The 13,962-nt window shown below is 40.3% G+C and overlaps 2 protein-coding genes across 2 annotated transcripts in view; both read right to left on the bottom strand.

The window, feature by feature from the left end:
- Positions 1-3,487, bottom strand: part of LOC100698010 (GTP-binding protein 2) — a 197,783-nt gene extending 194,296 nt beyond the window's left edge. Inside the window, exon 1 of the mRNA XM_025908330.1 lies at positions 3,089-3,487. Coding sequence (XP_025764115.1) covers positions 3,089-3,277 — 189 coding nt within the window. The 5' untranslated portion in view covers positions 3,278-3,487. The remainder of the gene's footprint in view (positions 1-3,088) is intronic.
- Positions 1-13,962, bottom strand: part of LOC100711262 (malate dehydrogenase, cytoplasmic) — an 868,968-nt gene that overhangs the window by 827,503 nt on the left and 27,503 nt on the right. The window lies entirely within an intron of this gene.

The following is a 13,962-nucleotide window of genomic DNA, read 5'->3' as shown; positions in this document are numbered from 1 at the left end:
ACTAAAACACTAGTTCATCACCCAGAGAGGTCACTTATGCCGTTATTTTTGTGCCACTATTCTGAGCGCACGTAAAAAAAATTTGAGCGCACGTAAAAATAATTTGCAGGTGCAAGTGTTGCATTTTGAGGAGAAATTTATTTTGAGTGAAGAAAAGCTAAATCTGAGTGAACAAAATTCATTGCTGCGTGCAAAAAATGTATTTCAGTGTTTGCTATTATCCATACACACACACAATAGCAGCCCCTCTCGCTCAGTTTTTGCATTTGCGCTTGCTCGCGCTCTCAACAATTCTGCCCGTGCGCGTTCAACTCTTTCTGTACACCGTTATATTTGTGCCACAAAACCAGCCAATCACAGACTTGGATGCAAAAAAATCTGATTGGCTGTTTTGGTCTCCAATCAGCTCGAAATGACGAAATGCAATATCCCAGAATCCATTTTGTCCAAAACACAAACGAGGCAGTGGCGGAGGAATACAGAGTGGCGGAGTTTGAAAACTTGCTCTTTCTGGGTCACAAAATAAACTTTTAAGATATTTTCATGCGAGAATGGTGCTGTGTAAACTTCAAATATCTGCTCGATTTATCAAGACATCACATATTTGCATAAGTGCTCTAACGTTTTCGGAGATGCCTGTTACCCACTAGCTGACTGGGTGGTCACTCGGGTTAAACATAATATATAAGGTTGAACTGACAAAAAATCGGCCGACTACACCACCAGGTATTATAGGAAAAACCATAAAGCCTTTGAATTAAAACAAACGCTGTTGTGAAAGTGATGTACACTGTCTTGTTGGTATATATGTATGATTTGTATCACCTTCATGTTTCCCTCTCACCACATATCCAAACCAATATAATGACCAGCAGCTTTTACAGCTGTGGCTCCAGCAAACATCAGCTGATACTAGAAAGTAATATTAAATTAATTCTAACAACAGTCAAAGGAGTTTGCAAAGAAAAGCGTCTGGACTTCTTTGAGTTGCTTGAAGACGTTTCACTTCTCATCCGAGAAGCTTCTTCAGTTCGAAGGTCAAATGGCCGAGAGTCCCAGATTTAAACCCAGTGGGAGTATCCCCCCAAGGAGGGACAAAGGACCCCCTGGTGATCCTCTAATCACATGCAACAACAGCTTATCAAGCTTGAACATGCTGCTGTTGTTTAGCGCAACCTCCGCTGGTTTCCTCTTTAATTGGTCCAGCCCAGAGTTGATCATGACCAATTGGCTAATCCAACACCTTTCATTGTTTATACCGTTACTAAAACAAACAAACAAACAAACATAAAAATGAAAAATCACCATCGGCCCACCGGGCAAGTGCCCGGTATGCCCAATGGCCAGTCCAGCTATGCGGTCAGCTGGTGGGTAACTCCGAAAACGTTAGAGCACTTTTGCAAATATGTGATGTCTTGTTAAATCGAGCAGATATTTGAAGTTTACACAGCACCATTCTCGCATGAAAATATCTTAAAAATTTATTTTGTGACCCAGAAAGAAACTCCGCCACTCTGTGTTCCTCCGCCACTGCCTCGTTTGAGTTTTGGACAAAATGGATTCTGGGATATTGCATTTTGTCATTTCGAGCTGATTAGAGACCAAAACAGCCAATCAGATTTTTTTGCATCCAAGTCTGTGATTGGCTGGTTTTGTGGCACAAATATAACGGTGTACAGAAAGAGTTGAACGTGCACGGGCAGAAATGTTGAGAGCGCAAGCAACACATTGCGAGCAAGTGCAAATGCAAAAACTGAGCGAGAGGGGCTGCTATTGTGTGTGTGTGTGTGTGTGTGTGTGTGTATGGATAATAGCAAACACTGAAATACATTTTTTGCACGCAGCAATGAATTTTGTTCACTCAGATTTAGCTTTTCTTCACTCAAAATAAATTTCTCCTAAAAAATGCAACACTTGCACCTGCAATTTTTTTTAACGTGCGCTCAGAATAGTGGCACAAAAATAACGCCATAGTCACTGTGGGTGTGTTTCTCAACAGCAGGTATATAGCACATAGCACCAGAATTGTGTCTCAACTACTTGTTTACCTACAACATGCTGTTGTCAGTTTCAGAGTATAGATCTAAGCATATGTATTGACTTAATGTGCTTTCATGTTTGTCATCTTATACAGTCAGAAAAACATACATATATCTCTGAATCTGCAATTTGTCATATTTATATGCTGTATTCTACTTATTGGAGGGCAGATTACTCTTTATACACTCTTTATATCTTGGATCTTTGTCTGTATTAGACAAATAGACAAAAACTAACAAACAAAATGATTTAACTACATCAATCTGTTTCTTTCAAGATTTAGTGGACAACCTCAAATTCTGCTTTTTCAGCTTTTCAGGGTATGACAATTTTTGGGCCATTTTCTTAGTTTCTGTTCGCACACTCTTCATTAATCTACTAATGTATGTATTCTGGATGTATTCATATATGTGTGTATGTATTCTCATTAAAATCTTGCTAATGTATTGATTTAACTCAACTCTAAACAAACACTATTACTACAGTCACGTTTCCAGATGTGCTGTTACATATCACTGTGTTAAGAAAACACACTTTTAGCAACACATACTTAAGTGGCCCCTCCTGCTGCATGCCCTTTTCACAAGACTTTCACTAACCTGATTTAGTGAAATCCTCCTGCAATTTCATTTTCCTGTGATAAATTACATTGTGATTAATTACTATCTAATGGATTACTCAGGCCACTTCCTTTATTAAGTGGAATAGTATCTCAATTCGGGATATAGTTAATTCCCTTTGCACTGCGTACTTCATTTTAATATGTTTTCTCAACGGGAGAATGCGTCAAAATCTTTGGCCTCTGCGTTTTAGCCATTTAGGTGGCGTGTGGAGTGATTTTTCTTCAAACCAGGCAGCGTTAAAATATTATTGTGTAAAATCAAGGTCATATATGACTATTTTCCACCACGTTATAGGTAGCTGTATGGTGTAAACAGAGTGTAGCCGCAAATAACCTGCGCTTGACTATGGTTTGCTGCAGTATCACTAGCTAGCTTAGCGGGCTGGAGGTCCCATAATCATGCCCAGGCTAAAGAAGGGTAGCTACCTCCGGTGGTAAATACGGCGGTGGCGTTTTGTTCCTGTTGCTCTTTTTGTTCCTCCTTCTCTTCCCTCTTTTGCCTCTTCTCGTTCGCGACTTCTTCGACGTTATCCTGTCATTATTACCCGAACCTGATCCCTGTCTGTCTCTGCTGTGTCCGACTGACACTGCACCACCTTCGGACAAATCCACCATCGCTTATCTTGGAGTGTCAGCGCCTAGCTTAGCTTGAAAGCGTAGTTTTCCGTGTAAGAGCAACTCACGGCAGTCAAGTAAAATGTAAGACTGCTAGGCGTTGTGACATCACAGCGTATAAAACACACGGCCTGTGTGTGTGTGAAAACCTACAGTGAAGGATGCTCTCTCCTCAGCATCCCCACAACAGTTGTCAAATCTACTCACGTTTCCGGCTGCAACTTTCAAAATATTTCAGTGGGCGTAACCGGAAACGAGCCTAAACTTCAAAATAAATTCATTTTTGTTTCATGTTATAATGTAACTTGTGTCCTACTTTTTTATTTATTGTATATTTTGAAAGCTTATCAGATAGTTGCAGGGGTAAGACAGTCCGTAGCACTGGACACAATTTTTTCCTTAAGCCCGTTACTCTAATAAAGGTAAAAGAGATGATATATGAGCAGAGTTCCAAAAGAGAAGCATGAAGGAAAAAAAATACTGATCTATCTTGAATTTAATCAGTTAAATTATTAGGCTAAGATTTACACATGACCTGCTCCCAGAAAAGGTCTTCAAAAAGTCAATAGTGTTTACATTTAGAATAATGAGATATAGAATTTTTTAAGTTCAACATCTTTTTTTATAGGGAAAATGTTTTAAATTGATCTCTTTTGCTTAAATCTTCCAATTAAAACGCATGAAAACTGTGTGTTACATTGCTAAAGTAGGTGTCTTCTGTAGACAGAGTTGTGCTTGGCTTCGGCCCCAGGCATGTGATCGTTTACTTTGAGCTGATTTCTGATATCAGTAAGCAGCTATAAAATTAGCTGGTATTTGTTTATATTTGTCTCTGCACTTTGATCATTATAATTGATTTTGTTGTCAGTTGTAATCAGTTGACAGCTATAGAGTTAACTGCTAATTGGTTTTGTACTCCCTTAAATTGATCTCTGATGTCAAGACACAGCTATAAAGTTAAGTGGTTTTTGTTTTGTGTCTGTTTGGAATATTGATTGATTTAATTGATATGTTATCAGTCGGTAACCAAATGATAGCTATAGAATTAACTGCTATTTTTTTCTAATTTTTGCAGTTGGTCTTGAGATTGAGTTCTGTTATCAGTTGATGACAAGTTAATAGTCTGGAGTTAGTTGTTTTGCTTTTACATTTGATCTTAGTATTTGCTGCAATCACAGCATTGTAAAACCTAACAGCTGCAAAACCTATTTCCCCAGCATGGAAATGCTGAATTCTATAAGGCCAAGCCTGAAATATGTGTGTCCGAGTCTCCTATCAAAAGGTACAGCTGTCTTTATGGACTTGGTGAAAATCGCCTTATTTCGGCGAGACAGTGCGTTTCTCGCTATTATATGCATTTGAATGGAGTTCTCGCCTGAAGCACATTATGGGTTTTCATTTTGTGAATAACTTGAAAATCTTAGCTCAAACAGCTGCAAAACCTATTTCCCCAGCATGGAAATGCTGAATTCTATAAGGCCAAGCCTGAAATATGTGTGTCCGAGTCTCCTATCAAAAGTTACAGCTGTCTTTATGGACTTGGTGAAAATCGCCTTATTTTGGCGAGACAGTGCGTTTCTCGCTATTACATGCATTTGAATGGAGTTCTCGCCTGAAACACATTATGGGTTTTCATTTTGTGAATAACTTGAAAATCTTAGCTCAAACAGCTGCAAAACCTATTTCCCCAGCATGGAAATGCTGAATTCTATAAGGCCAAGCCTCAAATATGTGTGTCCGAGTCTCCTATCAAAAGTTACAGCTGTCTTTATGGACTTGGTGAAAATCGCCTTATTTCGGCGAGACAGTGCGTTTCTCGCTATTACATGCATTTGAATGGAGTTCTCGCCTGAAACACATTATGGGTTTTCATTTTGTGAATAACTTGAAAATCTTAGCTCAAACAGCTGCAAAACCTATTTCCCCAGCATGGAAATGCTGAATTCTATAAGGCCAAGCCTGAAATATGTGTGTCCGAGTCTCCTATCAAAAGTTACAGCTGTCTTTATGGACTTGGTGAAAATCGCCTTATTTCAATTCAATTCCAATTCAATTCAATTTTATTTATATAGCGCCAAATCACAACAAAAGTCGCCTCAAGGCGCTTTATATTGTACAGTAAATAGCACAATAATAAATACAGAGAAAAACCCAACAATCATATGACCCCCTATGAGCAAGCACTTTGGCGACAGTGGGAAGGAAAAACTCCCTTTTAACAGGAAGAAACCTCCGGCAGAACCAGGCTCAGGGAGGGGCGGCCATCTGCTGCGACCGGTTGGGGTGAAAGAAGGAAAACAGGATGAAAGACATGCTGTGGAAGAGAGACAGAGATTAATAACAGATATGATTCGATGCAGAGAGGTCTATTAGCACATAGTGAGTGAGAAAGGTGACTGGAAGGGAAAAACTCAATGCATCATGGGAATCCCCGGCAGCCTACGTCTATTGCAGCATAACTAAGGGAGGATTCAGGGTCACCTGGTCCAGCCCTAACTATATGCTTTAGCAAAAAGGAAAGTTTTAAGCCTAATCTTGAAAGTAGAGATAGTGTCTGTCTCCCGAATCCAAACTGGAAGTTGGTTCCACAGAAGAGGGGCCTGAAAACTGAAGGCTCTGCCTCCCATTCTACTTTTAAATACTCTAGGAACAACAAGTAGGCCTGCAGTGCAAGAGCGAAGTGCTCTAATAGGGTGATATGGTACTACAAGGTCATTAAGATAAGATGGGGCCTGATTATTTAAGACCTTGTATGTGAGGAGCAGGATTTTGAAATCAATTCTGGATTTAACAGGAAGCCAATGAAGGGAAGCCAAAACAGGAGAAATATGCTCTCTCTTTCTAGTCCCTGTCAGTACTCTTGCTGCAGCATTTTGGATTAGCTGAAGGCTTCTCAGCGAGTTTTTAGGACTTCCTGATAATAGTGAATTACAGTAGTCCAGCCTGGAAGTAATAAATGCATGAACTAGTTTTCAGCATCACTCTGAGACAGGATATTTCTAATTTTAGAGATATTGCGCAAATGGAAGAAAGCAGTCTTACATATTTGTTTAATATGTGCATTGAAGGACATGTCCTGGTCAAAAATGACTCCAAGGTTTCTCACAGTGTTACTGGAGGCCAAGGTAATGCCATCCAGAGTAAGAATCTGCTTAGATACCATATTTCTAAGATTTTCAGGGCCGAGTACAATAACCTCAGTTTTATCTGAATTAAGAAGCAGAAAGTTAGCGGCCATCCAGGTCTTTATGTCTTTAAGACATTCCTGCAGTTTAACTAATTGGTGTGTGTTACCTGGCTTCATGGATAGATAGAGCTGCGTGTCATCTGCATAGCAGTGAAAATTTATGCTATGTCTTCTAATGATGTTGCCTAGGGGAAGCATGTATAATGTAAATAGAATTGGTCCTAGCACTGAACCCTGTGGAACACCATAATTGACCTTAGTGTGTGAAGAGGACTCTCCATTTACATGTACAAACTGGAGTCTATTAGATAGATATGATACAAACCACTGCAGTGCAGTACCTGTAATACCTACAGCATGTTCTAATCGCTCTAATAGGATATTATGGTCAACAGTATCGAACGCAGCACTGAGGTCTAGCAGGACAAGCACAGAGATGAGTCCACTGTCAGAGGCCATAAGAAGATCATTTGTAACCTTCACTAAAGCTGTTTCTGTGCTGTGATGAGCTCTGAAACCTGACTGAAACTCTTCAAATAAGCCATTCCTCTGCAGATGGTCTGTTAGCTGTTTGACAACTACTCTTTCAAGGATTTTTGATATGAAAGGAAGGTTGGAGATTGGCCTATAATTAGCTAAGACAGCTGGGTCTAGAGATGGCTTTTTAAGTAAAGGTTTAACTACAGCCAGCTTGAAGGCCTGTGGTACATAGCCGATTATTAGAGATAGGTTGATCATATTTAAGATCGAAGAATTAATTAATGGCAGGACTTCTTTGAGCAGTTTTGTAGGAATGGGGTCTAAAAGACACGTTGATGGTTTGGAGGAATTAATTATTGAAGTTAACTCAGAAAGATCAATTGGAGAAAAAGAGTCTAACTTAACATCGATGGTACTAAGAGTAGCTGTAGATAATATTACATCTGTGGGATGATTATTGGTAATTTTTTCTCTAATGATAAAAATTTATTTGTGAAGAAGTTCATGAAGTCATTACTAGTTAACGTTAAAGGATGGTTGGCTCAGTAGAGCTCTGACTTTTTGTCAGCCTGGCTACAGTGCTGAAGAGAAACCTGGGGTTGTTCTTATTTTCTTCAATCAGTGACGAATAGTAAGATGTTCTGGCTTTGCGGAGGGCTTTCTTATAAAGCAGCAAACTATTTCTCCAGGCTAAATGATGATCCTCTAAATTTGTGACACGCCATTTCCTCTCCAGCTTACGAGTTATCTGCTTTAGGCTACGTGTTTGAGAATTATACCACGGAGTCAGGGACTTTGGATTTGAGGCCTTAGTTTTCACAGGAGCTACAGTATCCAGAGTCGTACGTAGTGAGGAGGTAAAATTATTAACAAGATAATCGACCTCTGTTGGAGTAGCGTTCAGATAGCTGCTCTGCTCTATGTTGGTACAGGGCATTGAAGATGATAACAGTGGGTGGATTATATTCTTAAACTTAGTTACAGCACTTTCAGAAAGACATCTACTTTGATAAAGTCTACTCTCCACTGCTGTGTAATCAATTATTGTAAATGTAAATGTTATCAGGAAATGATCAGACAGCAGAGGGTTTTCAGGAAACACTGTTAAATATTCAGTTTCTATGCCATATGTTAAAACAAGATCTAGAGTGTGATTAAAGTGGTGGGTGGGTTCTTTTACATTTTGAGAGAAGCCAATTGAGTCTAGTAACAGATTAAATGCGATGTTGAGGCTGTCATTTTTAGCATCTACATGGATGTTAAAATCACCCACAATAATTATTTTATCTGAGCTGAGCACTAAATCAGATAAAAAGTCTGAGAAATCAGAGAGAAACTCTGTGTAAGGCCCAGGTGGACGATAGATGATAACAAGTAAGACTGGTTTCTGAGTTTTACAGCTGGGGTGGACGAGGCTAAGCATCAGGCTTTCAAATGAATTAAAAGTCTGTCTTGGTCTTTCGTTAATTAATAGGCTGGTGTGAAAAATTGCTGCCACACCGCCCCTCGGCCTGTGCTTCGGGATTTCTGGTAGTTAGAATGACTCGGGGGTGTTGATTCATTTAAACTAACATACTCATCCTGCTGCAACCAGGTTTCTGTAAGGCAGAGTAAATCGATTTGTTGATCAATTATTAAGTCATGTACTAACAGAGACTTGGAGGAGAGAGACCTAATATTTAATAATCCACATTTCACTGTTTTACTCTTTGGTTCAGATGTGGATACTGTATTGTTCTTTCTTTGTGATTTTTATGTTTAAGTTGTTTATTGCTGGTTTTTAGTTTGTTTTTTGTCTTTTTGGGAGCTGACACAGTCTCAATGGAGATGGGTTTTTGGGGGGTAGCAGGAGGAGAGAAGCTGCAGAGAGGCGTGTAAGACTGCAACTCTGCTTCCTGGTCCCAACTCTGGATAGTCATATTTTGGGGGGTTTAATGAATTTGTCCATATTTCTAGAAATGAGAGCTGCTCCATCCAAAGTGGGATGGATGCCGTCTCTCCTAACAAGACCAGGTTTCCTCCAGAAGGTTTGCCAATTATCTATGAAGCCCACATCGTTTCTGGGACACCACTCAGACAGCCAGCAATTTAAGGAGAACATGCGGCTAAACATGTCACTCCTGGTCTGATTGGGGAGGGGACCAGAGAAAACTACAGAGTCCGACATTGTTTTTGCAAAGTTACACACCGATTCAATATTGATTTTAGTGACCTCCGATTGGCGTAACCGGGTGTCATTACTGCCGACGTGAATTATGATCTTACTGTATTTACGTTTACCCTTAGCCAGCAGTTTTAAATTTCCTTCAATGTCGCCTGCTCTGGCCCCTGGAAGACAATTGACTATGGTTGCCGGTGTCTCTAGCTTCACATGTCTGAGAACAGAATCACCAATTACCAGAGTTTGACCCCCGGCGGGTGTGTCGCCGAGTGGGGAAAAACGGTTAGACACATGAACAGGTTGGTGGTGTACCTGGGGCTTCAGTTTAAGACTATGCTTCCTCCTCACCGTCACCCAGCCGCCCTCTTTCCCCAGCTGCTTGGGGTCTGCCGGGGAACAGCTAGCGGGGCCTACGCTATCTTCGGCTGCACCAGCTACAGGGGCCTGGCTAGCTACGGGTGAATGAAGGGTGCGAAGCCGAGTCTCCAATTCAGTAATCCTGGCCTCCAGAGCTGCAAATATGCTACATTTATTACAGGTATCATTACTGCTAAAGGAGGCCGAGGAGTAACTAAACATCTGACACAATGAGCAGGAAAGTGCAGGAGGACAGGTGAAGTAGCCATGGTGCTAACGAGTCGGCTACGAGCTAAGCTAAGCTAGCGAAACAGTAAAGAGACAGTGAGTGAATACTTTGGCTATAAATTAGGTAGTGAGTACACAGAAAGGGTGATTCAGATGAAGCACGTTAAGATTATACTATGAAAAAGGGATGTATCAAAAGATTTAAATTAAATTGCTAAGCAGAAAAGCTACTCAGAAACACCACTGTGTTTGAGCAGGAACAGGAAGTGATACTATACCACAGAGCGAGCGAACACCAAGTGACAGCGCCACCAAGATTTCGGCGAGACAGTGCGTTTCTCGCCTGAAACACATTATGGGTTTTCATTTTGTGAATAACTTGAAAATCTTAGCTCAAACAGCTGCAAAACCTATTTCCCCAGCATGGAAATGCTGAATTCTATAAGGCCAAGCCTGAAATATGTGTGTCCGAGTCTCCTATCAAAAGTTACAGCTGTCTTTATGGACTTGGTGAAAATCGCCTTATTTCGGTGAGACAGTGCGTTTCTCGCCTGAAACACATTATGGGTTTTCATTTTGTGAATAACTTGAAAATCTTAGCTCAAACAGCTGCAAAACCTATTTCCCCAGCATGGAAATGCTGATTCTATAAGGCCAAGCCTGAAATATGTGTGTCCGAGTCTCCTATCAAAAGTTACAGCTGTCTTTATGGACTTGGTGAAAATCGCCTTATTCGGCGAGACAGTGCGTTTCTCGCCTGAAACACATTATGGGTTTTCATTTTGTGAATAACTTGAAAATCTTAGCTCAAACAGCTGCAAAACCTATTAATTCAGCACGGAAATGCTGAATTCTATAAGGCCAAGCCTGAAATATGTGTGTCCGAGTCTCCTATCAAAAGTTACAGCTGTCTTTATGGACTTGGTGAAAATCGCCTTATTTCGGCGAGACAGTGCGTTTCTCGCCTGAAACACATTATGGGTTTTCATTTTGTGAATAACTTGAAATCTTAGCTCAAACAGCTGCAAAACCTATTAATTCAGCATGGAAATGCTGAATTCTATAAGGCCAAGCCTGAAATATGTGTGTCCGCGTCTCCTATCAAAAGTTACAGCTGTCTTTATGGACTTGGTGAAAATCGCCTTATTTCGGCGAGACAGTGCGTTTCTCGCCTGAAACACATTATGGGTTTTCATTTTGTGAATAACTTGAAAATCTTAGCTCAAACAGCTGCAAAACCTATTAATTCAGCATGGAAATGCTGAATTCTATAAGGCCAAGCCTGAAATATGTGTGTCCGAGACTCCTATCAAAAGTTACAGCTGTCTTTATTGACTTGGTGAAAATCGCCTTATTTTGGCGAGACAGTGCGTTTCTCGCTATTACATGCATTTGAATGGAGTTCTCGCCTGAAAAACATTATGGGTTTTCATTTTGTGAATAACTTGAAAATCTTAGCTCAAACAGCTGCAAAACCTATTTCCCCAGCATGGAAATGCTGAATTCTATAAGGCCAAGCCTGAAATATGTGTGTCCGAGTCTCCTATCAAAAGTTACAGCTGTCTTTATGTAGTTGGTGAAAATCGCCTTATTTCGGCGAGACAGTGCGTCTCTCGCCTGAAACACATTATGGGTTTTCATTTTGTGAATAACTTGAAAATCTTAGCTCAAACAGCTGCAAAACCTATTTCCCCAGCATGGAAATGCTGAATTCTATAAGGCCAAGCCTGAAATATGTGTGTCCGAGTCTCCTATCAAAAGTTACAGCTGTCTTTATGGAGTTGGTGAAAATCGCCTTATTTCGGCGAGACAGTGCGTTTCTCGCCTGAAACACATTATGGGTTTTCATTTTGTGAATAACTTGAAAATCTTAGCTCAAACAGCTGCAAAACCTATTAATTCAGCATGGAAATGCTGAATTCTATAAGGCCAAGCCTGAAATATGTGTGTCCGCGTCTCCTATCAAAAGTTACAGCTGTCTTTATGGACTTGGTGAAAATCGCCTTATTTCGGTAAGACAGTGCGTTTCTCGCCTGAAACACATTATGGGTTTTCATTTTGTGAATAACTTGAAAATCTTAGCTCAAACAGCTGCAAAACCTATTAATTCAGCATGGAAATGCTGAATTCTATAAGGCCAAGCCTGAAATATGTGTGTCCGAGTCTCCTATCAAAAGTTACAGCTGTCTTTATTGACTTGGTGAAAATCGCCTTATTTGGCGAGACAGTGCGTTTCTCGCTATTACATGCATTTGAATGGAGTTCTCGCCTGAAACACATTATGGGTTTTCATTTTGTGAATAACTTGAAAATCTTAGCTCAAACAGCTGCAAAACCTATTTCCCCAGCATGGAAATGCTGAATTCTATAAGGCCAAGCCTGAAATATGTGTGTCCGAGTCTCCTATCAAAAATTACAGCTGTCTTTATGGAGTTGGTGAAAATCGCCTTATTTCGGCGAGACAGTGCGTTTCTCGCCTGAAACACATTATGGGTTTTCATTTTGTGAATAACTTGAAAATCTTAGCTCAAACAGCTGCAAAACCTATTAATTCAGCACGGAAATGCTGAATTCTATAAGGCCAAGCCTGAAATATGTGTGTCCGAGTCTCCTATCAAAAGTTACAGCTGTCTTTATGGACTTGGTGAAAATCGCCTTATTTCGGCGAGACAGTGCGTTTCTCGCCTGAAACACATTATGGGTTTTCATTTTGTGAATAACTTGAAAATCTTAGCTCAAACAGCTGCAAAACCTATTAATTCAGCATGGAAATGCTGAATTCTATAAGGCCAAGCCTGAAATATGTGTGTCCGCGTCTCCTATCAAAAGTTACAGCTGTCTTTATGGACTTGGTGAAAATCGCCTTATTTCGGCGAGACAGTGCGTTTCTCGCCTGAAACACATTATGGGTTTTCATTTTGTGAATAACTTGAAAATCTTAGCTCAAACAGCTGCAAAACCTATTTCCCCAGCATGGAAATGCTGAATTCTATAAGGCCAAGCCTGAAATATGTGTGTCCGAGTCTCCTATCAAAAGTTACAGCTGTCTTTATGGACTTGGTGAAAATCGCCTTATTTCGGCGAGACAGTGCGTTTCTCGCCTGAAACACATTATGGGTTTTCATTTTGTGAATAACTTGAAAATCTTAGCTCAAACAGCTGCAAAACCTATTTCCCCAGCATGGAAATGCTGAATTGTATAAGGCCAAGCCTGAAATATGTGTGTCCGAGTCTCCTATCAAAAGTTACAGCTGTCTTTATGGACTTGGTGAAAATCGCCTTATTTCGGCGAGACAGTGCGTTTCTCGCCTGAAACACATTATGGGTTTTCATTTTGTGAATAACTTGAAAATCTTAGCTCAAACAGCTGCAAAACCTATTATTCAGCATGGAAATGCTGAATTCTATAAGGCCAAGCCTGAAATATGTGTGTCCGAGTCTCCTGTCAAAAGTTACAGCTGTCTTTATGGACTTGGTGAAAATCGCCTTATTTCGGCGAGACAGTGCGTTTCTCGCCTGAAACACATTATGGGTTTTCATGTTGTGAATAACTTGAAAATCTTAGCTCAAACAGCTGCAAAACCTATTTCCCCAGCATGGAAATGCTGAATTGTATAAGGCCAAGCCTGAAATATGTGTGTCCGAGTCTCCTATCAAAAGTTACAGCTGTCTTTATGGACTTGGTGAAAATCGCCTTATTTCGGCGAGACAGTGCGTTTCTCGCCTGAAACACATTATGGGTTTTCATTTGTGAATAACTTGAAAATCTTAGCTCAAACAGCTGCAAAACCTATTTCCCCAGCATGGAAATGCTGAATTCTATAAGGCAGAGCCTGAAATATGTGTGTCCGAGTTTCCTATCAAAAGTTACAGCTGTCTTTATGGAGTTGGTGAAAATCGCCTTATTTCGGCGAGACAGTGCGTTTCTCGCCTGAAACACATTATGGGTTTTCATTTTGTGAATAACTTGAAAAATCTTAGCTCAAACAGCTGCAAAACCTATTAATTCAGCATGGAAATGCTGAATTCTATAAGGCCAAGCCTGAAATATGTGTGTCCGCGTCTCCTGTCAAAAGTTACAGCTGTCTTTATGGAGTTGGTGAAAATCGCCTTATTTCGGCGAGACAGTGCGTTTCTCGCCTGAAACACATTATGGGTTTTCATTTTGTGAATAACTTGAAAATCTTAGCTCAAACAGCTGCAAAACCTATTTCCCCAGCATGGAAATGCTGATTCTATAAGGCCAAGCCGAAATATGTGTGTCCGAGTCTC

The sequence above is a fragment of the Oreochromis niloticus genome, linkage group LG6 (genome assembly GCF_001858045.2).
Source record: "Oreochromis niloticus isolate F11D_XX linkage group LG6, O_niloticus_UMD_NMBU, whole genome shotgun sequence".
In the NCBI taxonomy this organism is placed as follows: domain Eukaryota; kingdom Metazoa; phylum Chordata; class Actinopteri; order Cichliformes; family Cichlidae; genus Oreochromis; species Oreochromis niloticus.
The sequence above is the reverse complement of the archived record's forward strand: the minus strand, read 5'-3'. Positions and strand labels throughout refer to the sequence as shown.